General features: G+C 38.5%; 1 protein-coding gene across 3 annotated transcripts in view; it reads right to left on the bottom strand.

Annotated features, from left to right (window-relative positions):
* gbe1b (glucan (1,4-alpha-), branching enzyme 1b) overlaps positions 1-23,130 on the bottom strand; it is an 84,978-nt gene that overhangs the window by 3,983 nt on the left and 57,865 nt on the right. The window contains exons 13-16 of one of the 3 annotated variants that reach the window (XR_006378525.1): positions 21,038-21,222; positions 20,700-20,809; positions 20,262-20,425; positions 16,342-16,472 (exon numbers count right to left, since the gene is read on the bottom strand). Coding sequence is in view for 1 of the 3 variants with exons in the window: in XM_044201938.1 (XP_044057873.1) it covers positions 9,008-9,125; positions 16,342-16,472; positions 21,038-21,222 (434 nt within the window). In the remaining 2 variants the exon portion in view is untranslated. Of the gene's footprint in view, positions 1-9,007; positions 9,126-16,341; positions 16,473-20,261; positions 20,426-20,699; positions 20,810-21,037; positions 21,223-23,130 lie in introns of those variants that run through there. The other 2 variants (XR_006378526.1, XM_044201938.1) reach the window with 2 other exon arrangements.

Here is a 23,130-nt window from a genome sequence, read left to right as displayed (position 1 = left end):
TCAACAGCTTTTATTTCCACCAAATAGATAGCAATAGTGACAAATTCTAAATCAATCTGTGAACAAAGAGCAGCAGATAGTCCCAAGTGTTGACACAGCAATTAGTGGAAGACATTCTAATTAACATATTACTCCTCACAACATGGAGTTATAAATTAGATACATACTCTACATACTGTAAATGACCTGTCATTTTGCATCAAAAGATGCAAAACTACCATAAAGAGACACAAAACAACTACAAAACGATGCAGAACGACCACAAAGAGATACAAAATGACCACAAAGACACACAAAACAACTACAAAGAGATGCACAACGACCACAAATAGATGCAAGATGAATGCAAATGACACGGCCGCCTCTTTTTTAGATGCTTTGTGTCTCTTTCAGTCCCACTGTCTTATAATTCATCCATGACGGTAGGCTTTTTGCAGTTACAAATAGCAGCTATTTATTGATATGCTAGTCTCATATTAGAAACCCCCATTCAGAAGTTTCTAAACCCAGCTCGGCTCCCAGTGCTAGTGACTTCTCATTCCTGGTTAACCTGTTATGAGCCCATTTAGATCACACATCTAGTCACCTAATATTAACATTAATTTCTCAGGCATAATGTCAGACACAGTGCTCATCAATGTAGCACAATTTCTGCTGCCAGCGTATTGTGAAGGCGATGTGCAACAAGCAATACCAGGCTTCCAGCATCTGACTGGATTTGTCTAAATATGTCCATAAAGCCTCTGCTGCTTTCTGATGAGTCATTTGGAGTAGGTGTTTACCACCACCACACACACACACACACACACACACACACACACACACACACACACACACACACACACACACACACACACACGCCACATTTCAGATCTAAGCAACAGGAGTTACTACCAGCCGTCAGATCCAACAGCAGTTACTGTACAACAGAACCTTTGCAAATCTGACAATTTGTTCCAAGTGTTAATATCAGAGCTGCAAAACAAATTGAGATAAGAGGAAGAAAAGCAGTACGTTTTCAAAGTACATATAGTGTATAAGTAGAAATTTAGGCTAGGCCGTTTTTTTCCTTTTTTTTTTTTAAACTTCTTTTGTCTTACGGATGTTCTTGTATCGCCTCGTATCACTCTCATGTGAGAATTTGGATTTTCTACTCACTTCGAGAGCAGAGTCCAGCCTTCGGGCTGATACTCAATCTGATCAATGTTCAAACACACTGATAAAGGATTCATGAGGTGCTTCACAGGAATATATCATCCACTAGGTTTCTGTCTCCTGACCCGGGCTGCTGGCAAGAGCACAGCCTGACTATCTGCACACTTAAAGTCTCCAGACATGTCTCTGTTTGGCTCCATTACACACTTAACAAGGATCAACTCCCTTTAAGCACTGCTGTACATGCAGGTTGTATTTTAGGCAGACCAAGGATCTGACTGGGTAACAAAACAAACCTGACTTGGATGGTTATAACCTTGGTCTTATTTTTGTAGTTTTCCATCATTCTTATTGGTCATATCAGCATTTTACTCAATTCCTGAAAGTCTGTTGCAGCGATATCACCACATTCACAGATCAGCACTTAATTGATTGAGTATTATGTTATCATGAATAATAGGAAAAATGTACAACACCCAGGTGGTAAATTTCCTTCAAGTACTGAATTCAGTTATGATCAGCTTAACCACAGATCTTACCTGACTAACATTGCTAATAACAAAAAGAACATTGAACATTAAGTTCCCGTAAAATGAACGACACAGGATTATAACCTTTCTGAGCTCAAAGTCTTTCAGTCTTCAGTTTACACAACAAACAATTTAAAAAGAGAACTTTAAAATTGTGTTATTATTTTACACAAAATAGGTGAATAAAAATGATGTCAAGATGATGTGATCTGCTTCACATACTGTAAACATATACTCAAATGCAAGTTCTTACCTGTGTACAGTACATGTATACATGTTACAGTATACACAGTGTATGAGGATTTAGTAGTACTGTGTATTTGTATGTGTATGTAAAGTGTGAAGCAGGTCCTTAACGTCCTGTCACAGTTTTACAGTGTTAGTTCACACTTCAACATCAGGCCTTAGATGTTTCTGACAGAAATGTACATCTTTTGATCATTTACCACAAGCCTGCTACGTTTCCTTCACTTTCTTTTTCTTCTTCACTTCAGCTTAATTTCTTTATGTGAACCTGTCAAAGGAGACAACCCCTTTGATGCACGCAAAGTTTATCAAATGGTTTTGAAGCCGCTAATTATTCAGCAGTGTTTCTTAGCATTATCTCTTTGACATTATAACACTCAAACAAAACTGTAAATGTGACAAATACCAGTAGAGGTTAACCTAAAATACATTTTCTCACTTGGGGACTATTTAAGTTTCTGTCTTGCTAAATTAATACATTTTAATTGTTCAATAGCAGTAGTCCTAGTTCTTGATGTGAGAGATTCTTGTGAAATACTCTAAGCTGCAACATTTTTTATTTGCAGAAAGAAAAGCATTTTCCATCTTTCTTATTCAGTTTCATGGCTTCATAACTGTTGAAACATTCACTCTTTTCATATTACAAGCAGTAAAATGAGGGTATATATATATAGGGTTATATATATATATATATATATATATATATATATATATATATATATATATATATATATATATATAAGGTAACCCTTCAAAAGGAATTTTTTGTCATGGCACCCCGAGCCACCCAATCCTTAATATAACATGCATATGTGAACACTGATGCTTATCATTTTTTTTTATCTTATTTTAGATATAATTATATTAATATTAAAACCAGCAATAACAGATTTTTATGGTCACTTGGGAACGGTGGAAACAAGTTGTAATCACATCCTTGGCATATCATCACCTTTTTAAGTTGATATGGTGAATGTGCATATTTACACAGCAGTTATGGAGCAACATTAGCTTTCATTTGGAGTCATGTTTCTGGCCACCTCATGAATGTAAGTCCAGTATTAACTCTCCTTTAGTTCTGTTTTTGGCCTTTAATGTGGTCTCTACCAACTCCTGAGAAAAAAGCTATTTAGCTGCTAAATGCTCCACTATGTTCAGCAGCTAGTCTCTAACTTTGTCTGTCTGCTGTTTGGTGCTGGGCAGGTAGTCTCCAGTAGGTTTTTAGAGCTTTTTCGCTGAGAAAGCTGCTGGCTTGTGCAGCTAAAAACGGCTCTACAAGAGCGGTGAGACTGAATCAAAACAGTGCATATACTTACCAGACAGCTAAAGAATGACCTAAACCTTGATATAAAGCTATAATGCAGAACCCTTTAATATTGTCGCATTGTTTTCACATCATCATTTAATACATTATTGTAAAATATCAGTTATAGCTGCTTTAAGTTAAATAATATAGGCCCATTTTCAGTCACTCAGAATAAAAGCCAACAGGCGCTCTGCAGATTTACAGATAAATATTTCACTTAAAATGAACAATGAATATAATTAAATACACTAATATGTTACGTATTTCATTTATGTCTTTAATATTAAAATTAACTTATATTTAAGGTGTACAAAGACAAAAAAAGTTTGCAGGCACTTTAATGGGACATTTGAGCCTGCTGTTGATGATGGTGAGCGAGAGCACAACCTGCAGCTCTGACTCCACTGACAGCTGGTTTCTTGTTTTCATGTGTACCAGAGATGAGAGAGACACATCACACATGTATGATGTACCATCAGTGAATGGATTTCTGCGTTCCACAAGCAGCCAAAAACTGTCCGTTAAGCTGTTAGCCAAGTAGGGTTCAGTCTGATTTTAGCTTTGGGCAGATTCAGTCCTGTCAGACTGTGTTGAGGGCTGGAATGTGTCAGCATCTGACCATCACTATTTTTCTGACTGCCGAGTTCCTGAAAAACTCCATAGTCAGAAAATGTGTTACTATGTTACTATGACAACCAGCTACCACTGTCACGTCATTAGCTGCGGCATATTAAACATACTTTTTAACAGAGTGATTTTGATTTGTTTGAAAACGTAACACGAAATGTAGTCAATGTTAATGTCGCTGACATTGTTAAAAATGCTCAATAAATTAACAAAGTTCTGATAAATCTTGGCCTGTCCTCAAGGCACCCCAGGGTGCCATGGCTTTGGGAACCACTGGTCTATTTAATATCAACAACAAATATCCTTTCCTACTGTGCTTAGTCACAACCTAAAACTGATATTAGCATTTTAATCGGAACTTTTTCCTGACGTGGATCTTATCCATTAGCAAGAAAGAATAAATGCAGTTTGTTTTATTTTAGGCACAGATGGTACTTTAAACTTTAACTACTCACTTACTTACTACTTACTTAACATCAACCATTAAAATGTAAAATGTGAATCATTTGGTACTTAATAGAATTTTTTGTACGACCTCCTAAGCATTATATAAAGGGTTTATAAGTAATATCTTTAATATGGTAAATAAATGATTTTTGCTTTATACATCTGTTATTATCAATTCAAATGAGCACCTTTTGGAGTGCCAGGTTGTGGCTGGTGTTATCCTACTCCAGCATGAAACTTGCATTGTGTTTTTAGCTCTTAAATTCATCAGAAGACCACACCACTGGACCATCTGACCTTCTAGAAAAGAGCTGCAGAGCATGCAAACCAAAACAATTGAACAAATTATTAACTTTTATAACTGTAGACTTGTTCGCTTAGTAGAAAGTGAGAAACTCATGAACCTTTATTAATGACTCTTAACATCTGTAACTACAGAACTGATAACTTATTAAAAAGTTAGTCCCATTAACCTTTTATTAATGAGGAGAAATGATAAAACAACAGCGAAAGGAATTTCACAATGCAGCAACTTAAAAGTTGTTCTTATTAATGGCTTGTAACTGATTTCTAACTGGGAAATAAAAATATTCTGAAAAACACGGACATAGCAAGACACGTGTAAACAATTCAGCATACACTGTGTACTGTAAAAGTCATTTTTTCAAGTGACATTATTTTTGAAACTGAAACAGCATGACACCGTCACAATTTCCAACACCTACAACAATATGCAGCATGCCTGTGAACACACCGTAGAACTTGTTAACCATCTGTGTCACATCTAACAGGTTCTACTTTGTTCTTGTTTTTTGTTTTGAGAAGGCATTTTTCTTTTTATTTTTTTTTTTTTTTTTTAATGGAGAAATAGACATGACTTAAAAGAGCTAAAGAGATGTCACATGACAACAGTCCAGGACCACATTTGTAAACACAAGGTGTCACAGTTACATGATTCTCGCCACAGCCTACTGAGCCACCGGGATGCTCTCGACTCAGCTAGTTTCATCCAATTATGTGCATTCTCAGTCTGAGGAGTGATATATTCTTTGAGGATATGAGAGTTTATTATCGCTCAGTAACGAGGAAGCTGGTGAACTGACGGACCCATTAAAAAGACAGGAGAGAATAAGTTTGCAGAGACTTTGAAAGCAACAGTTGTTAAATAAAACATGGATGGTGTGGGCACCTTTCGCAAGCCCCCGAAGAGGCTCTTGTCTGGTTATTCTTGTCATAACCAGGTAGGTGTGAGGAGGAGGAGGAGGAGAAGCAGCATCTTTATGCAAGACTATAGCCTCACTGTGCAATCTCTACGAGGGAGCCTATAAAGGAGATACAGCATGTGAAGAAGGGTCGACACCCTGCCTCCTTCCTCCCTCCCTCCCTGTCGGCCCCATTCCTCTCACTCCCTTTCATTCCCCATTAATCCATGATGGTGCCAACATTAGCAGATGACTTGTTAACTAAACTTCACATTTTGGCCAAAAGGGACGTGGGTGAAGCAGTGGTGTTTGAATTAATAAGAGTTAGAAAAGATTTAAGAGAATGTGGAATTTGAGTCCTTAACTGATGAAACCTAAGCTAATACGATGGAGGATCACTGTCTGCGTGAAAGAGGATGAGGCTTTTTAACTGGCCTTAAATAATGCTATATTGATGCTCTAAATAGCAGTGTGAGCTTTGCCAAACACATTTTTGATGCATTAAAGTGCTCCGTTCAACTCCTGATATAGAGTAATATACTCTATCCATTAACTGCAACACTTTCAGTATTGATCTGAGGGGGTTCAGGTTGAGTTCAGATAAACAAACACCTCATCAGGTGCTATGTCAACTCTGGTACTAACTGAAACAGCTTAAGTGTACTGCCTTGAGATATTTATTATTTTACTAAACAAACTGAAAAACCAGAGAAGGAGATGAAGGATGACTGTGCAGACCACTTCACAGACACTGTCCTCACGCATTAATTGGATTCATTAACATAAGATCGAACACACGCAATCAGCCGAGTTTCAGTAAGGAGTGCTTGGGTATTGGTGCTGATCCTCACTAATTCATCCCTGACCTTATTCATAAACATCCTAATGCCTTTCAGCATTTTAATCAAGAAAAAAATTACATCAGGAAAAAAAAAAGGAGGCAAACATGAGGAAGATCCTCAAGCACTCTGCTTAAAATGCATATCAGTGTTTCATTCTATATTTCAAGGACCGACCTGGTTCATGCTATTAGCCTAAAGCAGTCTCCATGATGGAAGCCCAGTGGTTCATTCCCAAATATTTTTCTCCCCTCTGTGACGCTGTGCGAGCTTAAGAGGCGTGCACATGAAAAGGTAAGTTCTAACACCATGAATAATGCACATTGTTTGCCAGAGAATCTGAAGGAGCTGTAGATATCAGATTCACATTCCGTTCAATGACTCCAGGATAACTGCCAGCATGAGCAGGGTAAAATGCATAGAAGCCAAATATGATATTCACAAACACAGCCTAATGTTGTGGAGAAACCACAAACAATGGATACTGTCCCCTGACAGACAGACAGATGTAGCCTTTTTTTTCAGATGCAGCCATATTTGATCAATTTTTGGATTCTGCATTAAAAGCTAATCAGATTAATAAGGAAGATACTAAATTATAGAGCGGTTAAACTGAGAGGCCCAGACCAGGGAGATGGTGGCTTTTTGCCAGAACAGGCAGCCCTTTTTCATGACAACACACTTAAACCTCATTAGAATGGCTCTAAAGGATCCACTCACTACAAACTCCATTTGAGGCTAATTAAACTGATTTGTGAAATCAAAAAAAAAAAAACATAAAAGGACAAAACATTAAAACACACAATCACAATATTTTTTGTTGGTGGGCAGAGTCAGTCAGTTGCTACAAGCAGCTTATGTGTGCACCTCTTTCCCTGCGTAAAGGACAGCACTACGGTAAAAGCATCAACTTCCACCTGATTAATGCATAGAAACTGAATATTAAACTGTTGGCAGTGCTGCAAAGAAAGAATAGACCTCTCATAGCAGACATTCTGACTTGTGCAATATACTCTGTTTTCAGTTTAAAATTCCCTATTTATTGATATTTATTCATACTTCTATTTCTGCTGTGCAATATCCACTGTCTCATCATCTTAATAAGCTACTCTTAACTTGACAGTACTCATTATTGCAGTGTTACTTATTACTTATATTATTACAATGTATTATACCGTACATACTTATCAACCTCTAAATCCACTTTGGTACTTTACACTTACTTTATCTTTTATACTTATATCCACTTTGTACTTAATTTATCTTACCTGTATTATAGTGTATTAAATTTTGATTTGCTTAGTACTTCTGTTCCTTCTATTCTCAAGTGTGCACTGACGTGATAGTGAGCAGCTGTAATGAAAGAGTTTCCCCTCGGGGATCAATAAAGTATTTCTGATTCTGATTCTGACTTGTCATAGTGGAAAAAACACACAGGTGTAACTAATAGCATTAGTGATGGCTCTGTTCCATTAAAGCTGCTAATATACTTGCTTTTAACAATGCCTTCACAGGCTCATCATGGCTATCACACACATCCTGCGTTTCTACGGATAATTTTTCATGTGCACCCTGGCTATGCGTCCGCAAGATACAATGAATCACGTGAATGGTGGGGGTAGTATATCAGGTAGTATATAAGGTCAGCATGTTTAATAATGTTTACATCGTGGAAGTCCTCAAGGAAGATATTCTGGTGTCGACAAGAAATGATTCGTCCCTCCTCTGTTGACTAGTGGATATACTTTTTAATCCTCCAGGTCCATGTACGTATATAATGAGCCTTCGGTGTGCAACCAATAACATGAATGATGGCTGCAAGATGCTTTGATGTGCCAGTGTCAGGATCTAGGTACACATTGGTGTGGTTTACTGGGACACTTAAATAGAATGGAAGTCATTGTTAATGTCATTGGTTACGCCATGTGCTTTTCCAGCGATGACAAGTCCAAATATCATCTGTCAGTAACGTCTATCATGACACCAGCACACCTAAACAGAATGCAGTCATCTTTTAGTCATCTAATTACGCCTGTGTAACTGACATGTCAAAATGGCTGAAATGAAAAAGGTATGCGAGACCAAAGCTATGCCCTAAATCTACACAATATACAGATACAGTATTAAGGCAGTTAGTACACAAGAAATTAATGCATCTTTTGTATATTTTATATGTGACTTTGTAATGCTACAGGCAAAATAAATTTGGACACAACAAAGAGAAAGAAAAATGTTTGTCCAAAGTTTTAATCCTGCATTTTTTATTTTACAAGATATTTCTGTAGCTGTCTCATCACCACCCACCTGCTGCTTTTGATGTTTTTCAGCTGTGAGAAGCTCCTCCATTACATATGTGCACTGCATTGAGGGACAATGGTGTCCATCAACAGCACACTCAAATATCATTTAGTATGCATACTGACATTTTTGAGTACACTTAATTTTGTCACTTTGTCACTGTGAATGCACAACATCCTCCAACCATATTAGAATTAGTATGCAGAGTGGGATGGTGATACGGCATAGGTTATTAGAAAAGTGGTCTAGAGACTGGACTCTAATACAATGGCCCTGGACTTGGAGTACACTCCATTATTAGGACTCGATGCCATTCAACAAAAGATGACCTTTGATGAGTCAAAAAAAAATATTTACCTGCATGGAGTTGGGGCGACCGTTGAAGGGCTGGGCCTCTGTGAAGAACTCTGTGTTGTGGTCCAGCCGTCCGTGACCTCCATACTGAACCTGATCTGAATCCAGCTTGATTTTGTATCTGACAAAGATTGAGGTTAAGGCACAATAGCAGTGGGAAACTAGATTATAAGATCTAAGATGTAAGAAGCACAAGAGAAGGTTTTATCACCAGTGCTTTTGGTGTGCATACTTGGTTTAGCAGTGCTCAGCTGGTTTATATTCATTGAAATCCTCACATCCATCAGCATTCATCTCCCCTTCGCAGCACTACAAAGTGACAGTGCGGAGCCCTAACAGACAAAGAGAACGCTGCCTGAAATGAACATAAATACAAAAGTGATTCAGCCGTGGCTCAACCATCCAGCCTGCCTGTCTAATTTATCTAATTCACTGCATAAAAAATGAATTCAATTAAAAAAAAAGTGATCCAAATGAGTGACAACAAATACACAAAAATGAAGAGTCTATAAAAAGTATCCACTCCTCTAGGTCTTTTTCATGTTTTGTTGATTTACAACTTTGAATCACAGTGGAATAATTAAGCTTTTTTGACACAGATCAAGAAACAGGACTTATTAATGTCAAAGTGAGAGCAAATCACTACAAATCAACCTAAATCCAGAACAAAATAGATATAGAGAGATAATAAATAAAATCCCTCTCAGGTTTATATATTAGAGGCCCCAGAACGTAGCTCTAGTCTGATACTGACCTAACAAACAGTGTATCAGCTTTGCACATCTGGACACTGCAATCTGTCCTATTGTCCTGTACAAATACTGTAAACTTTGTAGAATATTTTGTATATTGCTCATGCACATGCTTGTTTTTTTGTTTTTTTTACTTTGCCATTTAAAAGTCTTTATCTGCTTCTCATTGTCAAAAAAGCTCAATGAATCCACTGTGATTCAAAGTTGTAAATCAATATAGGTGTCAGGGAGGGGGTTGGGGTGGTGGTGGTGGTTCTTCACTGCGCTGAGACAGTTAAATAGTAAAAACTAAACTGTAACTGCCTTTGATCATGTATAGTAAAGGTGTCTGTACTGTATGAGTGTGTGGGGAATGGAGCGGTAAGTGAAGGCCCCTTTTCTTCATTATTTTGCACAATCTCTGCTGTGCTTCTGAACAAGGATGCTTAGACACTGAAGAGCTGACTGATGGCAGCTTCCATAATAAGGTTACCACAGTTTCATGACATACATGTGTTTTCTTGAAGATGAATCAGGGGAGACTTTTAGAAAACCCTCCTCCCTTTCTTAAACTGCTTGACATTAATACGGCCCCCATATTGGTGCTTGACAAAAAACAAAAAGAATGGATGTCGGAATCAGTTACAAGGCTGTTATTAATGTCAGACGAAATATTTAAGACATTTTAAAAGCCGGATTTAAATGCAAGAAAGTGCACTTTGACAAGTATGTACATAAATACATATTTTTATCTGAAAACTTCTCTCCTGACAAAGTTTAACCTTGCTCATGCCAGTTAGAAATGCTTAGTAGCCTACATGTGTACCCTGATGTCCATTTATAATGTAAATAGCCATAAATACCCCAACATCTGTGCCGTGCATTTTTTACTTCTGTCTCTAGAGCGGTAAGGAGTGGTACAATAAAAAAACACCAGGAGAGAGGAGCAGACATGCAAACAGCCCCCTAATTGGTTGGCTGAATAATCACTTTATCGCCAAATAGGCGATATTCTGGAGTTTGAGTGTGATCCTCAAACACTGCCTCATTCTGACCCAGAGCCGGGAAAATTTCACTTTTGCTGCCTGCTTGTCTTCTTTGATAGTGATGATTTAAAAAAAAAAAAAAAAAAAAAAATGCTGCTCCGTGCATTGTAAGTATGTAAGATCCCCTCCTCCACACCTCCTCTGCTCTACTCGCTGCTATGGTGTATTATTGACAGAATAAACTCATTTTGCTATGAAGGTTTTACAATAACTATCAGAAGAATATGGAAATAATCTCTCTGGGGTTAAAATGCTTCTGGGAAACTGAGGATATATGTGATTTCAAAGGTTATTCCTCCTAATACAAACAATAACAACATTAGCATTAACTAATTCTAACAGTGCATGGAATATGTTTGTGAACTGTTTGATTTGGAGTGCTAGTAACATTGCAGTGTGTATGTGCGCATATCTGTGGCACAGAGCGCACTGAAAATGAAGCATAGTTAAAGTAATTCAGAGTTCCCCGGCAAACCTCTCTGCAAGGAAGCTAGAACCAGCACAAATTGGTAGTTGGAAGCTTTGAGCGATTACGTCTTTGTTAGCAGCTACAGACGGCCGCAACAACAGCTTGCAGTTCAGCTGTAAAGTACTGTAATCAATACAGCCTTTGTGAATAAAGGGGAAGATTTAAGAACACAATCAATTTTGCCCAATGAGCAGAAAGGAAAGAAGGCAGTCCGAAGCTTCATGATTAGAGCCATTGATGACCTGAAAACAATCTGGCCATGACCATGATTGCAGTCCAAGCCACCACTTAGTTTCTCCATCAGCTTGTCGTTTTTTTCTGGCTTTATGAAAGTAATAGCACACTGGCGTGGGTGAACAAGAGCAGAGCGAGATGTGTGTGCACATCTGAAGAATGTGGCATGGCCTTGTAAGCATTCTAAATACCATGTCTTGCCTTTTCAGAGTTGACTTTTCCCTGCTTTCTGCTAAGCTGGTGCAAGTTACATCAGAGTGGAAGAAATGGTAGAAACAGTTTCTGTCACAGAGGAATAAGAGACCGCTCCAGCTAGCCAGCAGCTGAAACTCAGATAAACCGATGTATAGTGAGACCCTAAAAGACTATTAATTTCAAAATAAAGGCATGTCTATCACTTTGTATACAGAGCATGACACCTAAAAGTTTCACAGCCTTCAGCATAATTTAAGCATAAAACCTATGCCAAATCAAATATGCAGATCAGAAATCAGATCAGAGGACAGGAAGAGATGGAAACAGATGAGCCGCTGTGGTGACCCCTAACGGGAGCAGCCCGTAGAAGACTACATATAAATTAAAACTCCACAACTATACGTTTGTGCAGAAAAAATATTATTGTTCCAGAGGGCTCAACTTCTATGTATTGTTGAACTCTGTCAAACTTAAAAAAGGAAAATAATGGTTTACTACAATATGGATCTTACTTTCATAGACTTTGCCCTCCTTCTTATCAGTAACTGTAGCATTGCATTTACTAAGTTAAGTGTCAGACGGAGCAAGAAGCACAAACGAACGTCAAAAGGTCAGACACGTTTTAAAACAAACCCCCAGTTTAGCCAAACTTATTTGGAATTAACTAAACTTTTCTTTATTCAGTTTACAGACTGGATCAACTCTGACCTACCACACTTGCCGTAGTTTTCCTGTGTTGAGAAAAGTAATGCAGCTTTGTTTATGCAGTGCATCTTGATGTATCTTACAGCATGCTGTGGTAAAAAAAAATAAATAAATTGATGCATATTTTCCTTTTTCAGAAACCTTATGTGGTACATTCTAGATAATCAGAGTAAATTATTGTCACTTTTGCATGACTGTGTGTATTTTATTTCAAATTCTAGTTAGGGTCACTGCACCTGTAGTTGAATTATTCCAAACGGCATTCAAGGAACAGCTCAGACAGAAAAGGAGAATGATGACCTGACACAATCTCAACTGCCTATTGGCACAGTGTAAATCAAAGACCAATCTACACTGACAGGTACAGTTTTCATGACGGGATCTAACTGGGATTTCAAATACTCTAACCAGCCAGATAAAGCTCAGTGCCTGAAGAATGTGTCCACCATGAGTCAGAGAGAAAATTATTAAAAAAACACTGATGGTTTGAGTGCTTGTCAAAAAGCTGACGTTGTCTGCATTTTAATGGCCAATATTTTTGGTGCTTTGCTTCAATGTCTCGCCTCTTCCTCATGGAGTGAAAAAAAACACATTTAAAAGAGGACAATGAGAAGCAAAAGAAAAGCTTGTCTAAAAATATGAAGAGGCCAAACAGTCACTGTGCATCCAACTAAGGAACGGCACTGAGGAATGATGACTATATTGCAGGTGAGTTATTTATTTATTTTAAAGACAGCAGACTTTCAGTTTTACATTATAACTCAGACACTAAAACCACAGCAGTTATTTAGCTGTAACACATCTGAACAGCATCAACTTTCGATTCTTTTCAGCGCTACATTGACAACTATTTTTTCTTAGAGTTTCTATGTATAATTAAGCAACACACAGAAGTGTTATGCAGAACCGGATGCATTTTAAAACAGTGCTGCAACTGGGCAACATTCTGCTTATTTTTTAGTTTACTAGTAAAATAACTACAAAAGTTTTATTATAACAAACAAACGCAGAAACCACCTGAAGATCCATCTAGACCCACGTGCAGTCATCCAGCATGTGACAGAGGTCAACAAAAGGTAACTTAATGGTGTTTTTGCTGGAGAGAGACACTTTCTGATATAATACGGTACTTGCCATATTGCCAAAAAGAAATAACACCCTATATTGGATCCACTTAGAGTGGTGCACAGCATGGTCAGCTGCATCCAGCTATTATTTCCACAGCAGTGGTGTGGGGCTCCACTGTGACATCCCTGACCCTCACACAGGTAGAAGAAAGTTTAAGTATATGACAGCAAAGTGTAATGAAAAAGCACTTTTGGACTCTTTGAGCTTGTCTTGTTTACCTCCTCTGCCTCTGAGTGGCACTTTCATCTGTCTTCTCCCCTAATTGGATCCTCTGCACACATTCCCATCGGAGGATCTGCATCTCCTCATACACACGGCGCATTTACCTTCCTCACACACACAGCACATTTGCCTTCATGTGTTTACTGCTTCTCTGTATAATGACAGCCAGAGCTTTGCCCTCACATTTATTTGCATTTCCTCTCAACCCACCCAGTGTCTGAGCCCTCTCTTTAAACATCAAAAGAAGCACCAGGAGGAAAAGATGTGGTTCCATCTAAATGAAAATAAACCCTCAAAAACGGTGTTACAGACACTGCAGCAAGGCTATTAGTGGTGTGCCCAAGATTCACCCCATCAAGGCAGAGCCGAAAACACGAGGCAGAACGTACAATTATTGCACATCAAACAAGCTTACAATTAACGCATGATATTAAGAGATTAGGGGTTACTTCTGTTGTTTTTTAATCATCAAATAAACTTGATTATTGTTCTGTCTCACTATTCACATTAAATAACATGTTTGTTTTTATCTTTTTAAGATGTTGATTAACACTTGCAGTAGAGATTAGAAATGTTCTTTTTGCACTGCTTTTTTATCCACAGTAATAATCATGCTACCCAGGCAGTCAGTGACATTGTAACCTAAACATCTACATAACAATATATAATAATTGCCAGATAATGTAATAACTAGGCAAAATTCAATGTAATTCCAATTATTTGAGATGTAATAAAACAATTTCTTGTTAATATAAGGATATCATCAGGCTGATAATGTGTTAAAAACGTTTTTCATTTAGGATATTTCATTACATTTCGACAGTTTTATTATTTCATTATAATTAGCAAGAAGCATAAACTTATCCATCTAAATGAAACAAAAAAAATAATGTAGAAATCAAAAGGAACAACTGCTGTTTAACAGCCTCATTGTCAGCCAATCGAATCATCATAATTTGAGACTGAATTGCTCATGTGTAGTGATTTGAACTGCTGGCGGCCGGAGAAAACTAACAAACTCTGTCTGTGTTTTGACTCACCATCACATTACTTAAGTCATAGCTGAAAAAGCAACACAGCTTCGTATCCATCTGGGAAACTGTTGGCGTGAGCTTCAGTGGGCCCCAGAAGAGAGTGATGTCCATTATAATAAATACAAATCTGTCAGCTTTCTGTATCCCTTCACATCCCTGATCATTAAGCCTGCTGTAATCACAACTGTGGGACTCATTAAATTCCTCTGCACTGCTCGCTGGGAAGACAGACATCCAATGCTGCTAAAGAGAACACTTTCTGAATCACTGGGCTCTACTATCATTTCTCTCTAATAGCATAACAACACCACTATAAACAACTGACTCATATTCCTCTCAACAGTGACTGCAAAATTTATATCACAAAAGTATTAGCCTCGGAGAAAACACTGACATTAAAATTGCGGGTCTTTAAAAGTCACATTTACTTTAAACACGTTTGACACAGTGCTTAGATCCCTGATCCACTTCTCAGCCCAGAAGAATGCATCTTCTCAGGGGAGCTTTTTAGACGAATGTATTGGTAGATTCATTTTGAAACGTGTCCATCCTTCAAACTCATATCGACAGTTAGTAGTGAAGATGACTGGTGAGGTTGCTTGATGACATAAACCTACTTCACACATTGTATAGAGGACCATGTGATTGACTGAGAAACTCATGTATAGTATATGCTACTGAGAGTCTCAGCAGCTGATCGTCACGCAGTGGAGATCAGCTACTTGCTCACCTTCCCCCAGATATATGTCCTGCTGGTTTTAATACTGGTTGGCACTCCAAATCCGCAGATGAAAATGGTGACCAGCACATGCATAACAATGTACTCCAGTTTGAGTAACATTTGTTAAAAACTACAGGGCTCAGCTGTCCGAGGAAATTATTTAACCTTATGTAGTATTGATTGTTTTTCAAGATCAACATGTTCAGTAGAAACAAACGGGTGGGTCCCCAGAAGGAAAGTATTGAAAGACAGACCAATGCGCTATTGTTTTGTTTTGTTTCTTTTCATGGGATTTGTTGACAATAAGAAAAACACAGAATATTGCTAGACTTATCCTTAAAATGTCTATATAGCCACACTAGTGGCACTGTAATGTTAGCAAGTGCAGCTGATCTGATGCGAATGTGGTCATTAGCTTTAGAGAATGTAATGATGTGTTTTGGATGTGTTAGTGGTGCCAGATGAAAAGCTACAGGATAACCAGAGTTGATAAGATGTATCCACTGGGAACCATTCAAGTCTGTACCAAATAGTTGTTGACCTACTTTATCTCACTGTGGCCCAAAGTGTTTCACAGATATACGTCATCCCAAAAAAGTTGATAAACTCTCTGTGAGCTTTAAAAGTGTTATTTTGCACATGGGTCATGTAATATCCATCTTTCCATTTCTGACACCTTTCTGCCCCTTCTAACAGACATTTACTGTTTAAATATCGTCAGTTAGTGATTTTATCAAGCTCAAAAAATTTGTCATACTACTGTATAAAAGAAGTAACTAACAAAGACATCATTACTCTGAGAAGCACTGCAAATGTGCACTGTGGCGTGACAGAGGAAAGCTAAAAGGATACTTTCCTGGAACTTCTACAGCCACCCTGTAGTCCTGGAAGCTCTTACTGGGGTGGAAGTTGAAGATAAAGAGCACATTTCCCCTGTCAAACACAATGACCTTGTCCTCTTCATGCGTAGCGCTGACAAAGGCCTGGAGGAGGAGATGGGAGAGAAGAAAAAGCTAATAAAATATTTCTTCATGAATAGTCATTACCTTTCTCATCTTGGATTTAGAGACTTATAATGGGGCACATTATATCAGTGGACTACACATTTCCAAATAGGCTGAGTAACAGTCCCACATCAAATTTCAGGTGGCACTCATCAGCAGAAAGCAGTGGTCCAGGGTAGTGCGAGGCCCACACTGTCAGCTTTAGACAGCTGCACATGATAAAGCCGCCACTCTCCTGTGGAGCGAGCTACTGTTAACGTGTCATTAGCAGAGATTATCAATGTCACCCTACCCCCTATTTTTAGTGCCTTGTTCCCCAAGCCAATTTCAAGGCAGCATATTCTCGGCTGAATGAGAAGATAAGAACCCCTGCAACTGGACCGGCAGAGAGGATGGAGGTTAAGGAATGAGCTGACAGTCTGAAGTCTTTTAACAAGTCCATTTCTACATGAGAAGTCCACAAATTTGGAGTAATGTCAAGCTCATCTGGCTAGCTGTAACTGCTTTAGCCTTGGAAAACAAATATAAGTTCTGACCCGATGAACACATAGATTTAATGTTTTTACTTATAAATAAATAAATGTAAATGTAGTCAACAAGCTTGGAAAACTCTAAATTATTATCTAACTAATCATTTTTAAGTGTGCACCTGCCTGCAGCATCATTCTGACCTGAAACAACAGTTTTGGGTGAGACTTATCCAGGCAATGAGAGCAGTAGCCCCATTTGTGACCTCAGCTCGCTATGAATGAAAATATTTTTGCGAAACCACTGTTCAAATCCAATATTTCCACAAACTGCGACCCTCCTCTCCGCTCCTTTTCTTCACTGCAATGTAAGTTAAGTCACCAGCACAGTTTTTGGAAACATTTGAAGACACGCTGATGGATAAGAGGTCAAAAATAATGTTTTGACTTTCCCCTAACGTTTGCTTAAGGAGTGCTGAATCATAGAGCAACAGCCAATGACCTCATTATTAGAAAATAAGTTTATCTTTTAATGCGAACAAAAATCTAAATGTTGGGATTCACAAACAGCTTTTACTATTACAAATAAAGATAGATTAAAGTTATATTACCAGCAAATAAAAGTATCTTATGGGTAATGGTTTGCATCCCAGTTAAGTAATGCTGGTATAAGTAGTATGTTTGCTAATGTGTACCGGTTTATTTACATTTCATCACAGTGGGACACCTAAAGTGATACTATCTCTGCACTAACAGGAGCTTCAGTTCATGTCCAGAGTTTAGCCTTTTGAAGCTCACAGCTGCACATCTTCAAAGAGGTGAGCCCAAATCACACTTTTAAGCAAAGTCCCTGCATGTTTCAATTTCTGCTTAGTTCACTTACACCTGGAACAACAGGGAGAGCTACCGACAGATCCTCTTCTGCTTCTCATTTCAACTACAAAACGCCCTTGGATTCTCCCACCACAGTGAAATATTGAACCAAGCTTTAGAATATTCCCACTAAGCACGATTACCTTGGCAATGTCATTGATAAGCTGTCCAGAGGATCCAGACTCATCTGGTTATTACAGCAGAATCTCTGAGCAGTTATTGGCATTATCTGTGAGTGATGTTCTGCAAAGTCTTTGTTATATTGTATCAATCACAGAAGAAGACATTTTTGTCTCAGCTGCTTCTGAGCACTGTCTGCGACCGGAGCGCAGGGTCAGCTACAGAAACCCCTGGACCTGATTTATAATCCTTGGCTGGTCTGGTCTTCACACTACTACCCTAATGTCTTAGGTTGAGTTTTACATAATGCCTATTTTGTTTCATTCTACTTTGACTCCACCTTTTCCCTCTTGTCACTTCTAATCTAAGAATTTTAAAAATATTTCTCTCCAGCTGGTCTTTAGTTACCATTGGCACAAACAATTTAAGGGATCACATTTGTGTGTAGTATGTTGTCTAACTGCTGTGCACTGATTAAAATCCTATGTATTAGATATATGTATCAATACTATATATACATTGAAGGAGTTAATGTTCATCATTAGAAACACTTACAACTTGACATATTCTAAAAAGTTTTGGAGTAGGCCTTAATTTGCCTTGATTCGGACTTGACCCCATTTAGACCTGGTCTTGGAACTCACTTGGACTAAAGGCCCACTGTCTGATAACAGCAATCTTATGTCACACTGTGCCAGATGGATCTACAGTATGTGATGAAATGCAATCTGTGTTGGACTGTATAATGTCAATTTTGAAGCATGTCAGACTGTGCGATAAAGGCCTAAGGTAGCACTACAACGTAAAAAGGACAAATAAACATATGAGCAGAAAAATGTCATCAACTCATATCATACATCTGTGCCACTCATGTTTCAAAAATGCAGTAATAAACACCCTTTGGCCATAGTGCTGCCAATGTTTGTTTTTTTTAAACTTTATTAAAGAATGGCGCCCACCACCATAGATACAATCTGTTTGCTGTCCTCATTGACATCAGGACAGCAGAAAGTGCACACATCTTTCGTCGCAGACTGAAAACTCATCTGTTCAGACTGCACCTTGGCCCATAAATAACCAAAAAAGAAAACAAAGAAAACTCTTTTCTCTATCTCTTATTGTTTCTAAATGTAGCCAACCATGTGGATTGTATCCACATGGTTGAATGCACTTATTCTAAGTCGCTTTGGATAAAAGTGTCAGCTAAATAAATGTAGTGTAATGTAATGTAATACAATAGCAGCCATCTAAAATTGCCAGCTGGGCTGTGACAGGGCCCAGGCTGATCCATGGCTAATCCCCGCTGGGTTCCTGCTCTGCACTTGTTACAGTTACATTGTGAGAATTTGGTCCAAAATTTCTGAATTTTGACACAGACTGTCTGTGGTAACTCTAGCGTCCGTGGATGTGTCTCACAGTGAGATGTAGGACCAGTGTTTTAGATTCAAAGATTTCACCTTGTTCCGCTCACAGATGTCAACCTTTGCATAGAATAGAATAGGTAAAATTGCACAGCATACAGGGGCCTTTAGGTGGACTTTATGGTAGCCCAGAGAGTACATGGCTTGATAAGACCTTTTAAATTTTGTTTCCTTGTGATCAAGTTTTTTGTTTGTTTGTTTCAAGGTAACAACCATGTTGTATTGAGACAGGACCATTATATGGTGATCTTGACATAAATGCATTTCTGGAAAAACCTTTCTGATGATGACAGAATAATTATTTCGACAGCTTAATGTTACAACAGAACTTTTTCTCATGATCAAAAAGAAAAACTGCTATTTCATGATCATAACTAAAGAAAACATGAGAACTAATTCCATGCACATCCTCTCTGGCCTCCCAGAAGATGTAACTACTGCCCTAATTTGATGTTATGATCAAGAACACTTCAGAGTAAACTCTCTGTAATAAGGCCCAATATTCAGAAATGATCCATATGATGGATTGTCTTCCTGCTCCCTAAACATCCCAGCTGCCCAGAGCTTTACACAAAATGTAACTTAGCAGAAATGACAACCTTCAGACTGTCATTATATAATCTAACAGAATAATTTTACACATGATTTGAGGAAGAACACAATTAGATGATGTCTTAAGTATACATTGTAGAGCTGTCATCTACTATATGTTTCCACAAATTAAAGGCATAGAAGCAGCCAAGAAAAACAGCACCCAATGTGTAGCAGGTCAGCACTGGTACCAAATGTATGCATCTTCCCTGCCAGTAGCATCCTTTGGGATCAGCATTCCCTCCCATTACCCCAAAAGGGAGCTCAGAAATCAGCCAGACTCTGCTTTTCCTTACCTCCAAAGCTCGGTTTCATCCAGTTGCAAAGGGTGTAAGAGGTTCCCGTAAGTCAGAGCTCACTTCTGATTTATGGACCAACATACAGAAATGATCCTTGTGAACCAGACATGTCTCTTAATTATGCTCTCTGATACATTTCCTTCTCTGCTGCATTTGTCTGTCTGTCGAGGAGAAATATGCAGGTCAGAGTGTAATGCAGTAAGGTGAAGTAGCTCTAATCTGAGGACTGATTCCCAGGGATGTGAGGGAGGGTATTTTTGAATCAATTACACAGACTCACTTCTAATCCCTGTCAATTTAACCACACTCTCCATTTGCATTATCCCATTACTTTACCAGCCCCTCAAGAGAAAAAAATAATTCTTTCTCCCATAGCCTTCAAATGCAGGCAAAGAGAAAAGCTGCAGGATGAGAGTGAAATATATTACTGTTCACCTTGACAGCAGCCAGAGAAAAAGGACATTTCCAAAATGAACTCTCTTTATGGTGCATTTATCTCCATCCGCCTGAGAACTACAGTACTCGTCAATGTGGAAACAGGAAAACTGTAAAAGGTGTGTAAAGATGGTGGCATGAGAATACATTTATTCTGACCTGAACCTTAGAATCTTATATGAGCTAAATCATTTATGAACAATTGGTTGGGACACTGGATATTATCAAATATTCTGTATGTGACTAAAATGGTGCTGTGACATTTTATTTTTATGTGATTTTGTCAATGAGAGTGTCTGCACAAAGCCTACTGTACAGTGAGCGTGTGATGTCCTTACAGGTGGGGCAGCCAGCCAGCCGTACTTGTCTTCTGTACGGTTCATATCCCGGTCAAAGGCGTACAGCTGACTGTAGCGGAGGTGATCCATATCCACTAGGTTAAACTGCCGCCGGGCATAGTGGTAACTCTGATTGTTCCCCTCTCTAGGGAAATCCAGCCACTCAGGATGGCCAAACTCATTCCCTGCAACACAGAGAGTGCTATTAAAGAATGTACATAATGAAGGGAAAGGCATACAGTCTCTGTGAATTAGCACACTATCGTGCCATGCTATATGAGGTTCGTTTCAGGTTTTGTGCAATTTTTAACAAGACATAAAAAGACAGAGATCAAAGAGACCAGAGTCAGCGACAGTCTGCGACCTTTTTATAACCCCAGCAGAGGTTAATACTTTCCATATTAAAACAGTGCCACAAATCCATTGCAACATTTTCACCAACTACAGTGTGCCAACCTTCCTGTCACCCTGGAACCTGCCCTTTCATGAATAAAATTTTTTTTAAAAAAAGCTAACACAAGTGAAAACTTAAAATAAATCCCATAGCTTTCATTTGAGTCTCATTTTTTCTACAAATATATGTAAAAATAATACATCAGGATATATTTATATATTATTTCTCCAAAACAGAAAGTAAACTTCAAGTCAATGGTGGAAATGAGGAGAAACTGCAAATAACTACCTAGCACCAGAACATTGTTCATTTTCCCTAACAATTTTTTTAATTGAGAGAGAAAGCCAGCAAAGGCTAGAGTAAATACTTCAGACTAGCTAGCATCATTGATGGAGAAAGTTACACAGTCCAGATGTCAAGCTGAATGCAAACGGCAGAAGTGTAGGAAACAACGGTCCTGTTGCTACTATGCTGTCACTCCAGGAGATGAGATAATGAATCCGTCATTGGATGTCACGACAACATCATAAAACAACAGCCAGGATAATTGAATTCCCGGCAGAGGAAGAAATACACAGACAAGAGACAGAGGAAGATGCATGACAACAGAATACAGGCTAGTTGTTTATTTGGTGCTAAGAGCCCCAACCTCCTTAAAAAAAAAGAAAAAAGAGTGATGAGATGAAATGGAATGGACAGGGACTGACAGCAGATTCTAATGAAATACATTATGTAGGTGTTAAAGAAGTAGCAAACAATAAGGCATTGACTGCCAACAGAACAAGCCCACTGCAGCACTTGCCTAGGAATTAGGGCAGCAAAGACATGCAGGGGGGGGGGGTCTTTTCTTGTGACATCTGCATGAATAACAAGCCTCCCACACAGCTGAACTTGAATGTGTGCACTACACATTCATAGTGCATCTGAAATTCCGGTATCAACATTTCACATGCAAATAATTATTGAGCACAGGACCTTTACTGTATTTCGTTACAGATTTGTGAAAAATGCCAAACATTGTACAGTGGTGTGCAAAAGTGTTTGTCCCCTTCCTGATTTCTTATTATTTTGCATGTTTGTCACACTTAAATGTTTCAGATCATCAAACTAATTTAAATATTAGTCAAAGATAACACAAGTAAACACAAAATGCAGTTTTTAAATGAAGGTTGTTATTATTAAGGGAAAACAAAATCCAAACCTACATGGCCCTGTGTGAAATAGTGATTGCCCCTAAACCTAATAACTGGTTGGGCCACCCTTAGCAGCAACAACTGCAATCAAGCGTTTGCGATAACTTGCAATGAGTCTTTTACAGCGCTGTGGAGGAATTTTGACCCACTCATCTTTGCAGAATTGTTGTAATTCAGCCACATTGGAGGGTTTTCGAGCATGAACTGCTTTTTTAAGGTCATACCACAGCATCTCAAAAGGATTCAGGTCAGGACTTTGACTAGGCCACTCCAAAGTCTTCATTTTGTTCTTCTTCAGCCATTCAGAGACCCCACAACAACATCCAAAGAACTGCAGGCCTCGAGCTGAAGCGAACTTGGGTTCTGAAGCAGGACAATGATCCAAAACACACCAGCAAGTCCACCTCTGAATGGCTGAAGAAGAACAAAATGGAGACTTTGGAGTGGCCTAGTCAAAGTCCTGACCTGAATCCTATGGTCATGCTGTGGCATGACCTTAAAAAGGC

Source organism: Siniperca chuatsi, linkage group LG7, assembly GCF_020085105.1.
Source record: "Siniperca chuatsi isolate FFG_IHB_CAS linkage group LG7, ASM2008510v1, whole genome shotgun sequence".
In the NCBI taxonomy this organism is placed as follows: domain Eukaryota; kingdom Metazoa; phylum Chordata; class Actinopteri; order Centrarchiformes; family Sinipercidae; genus Siniperca; species Siniperca chuatsi.
The sequence above is the reverse complement of the archived record's forward strand: the minus strand, read 5'-3'. Positions and strand labels throughout refer to the sequence as shown.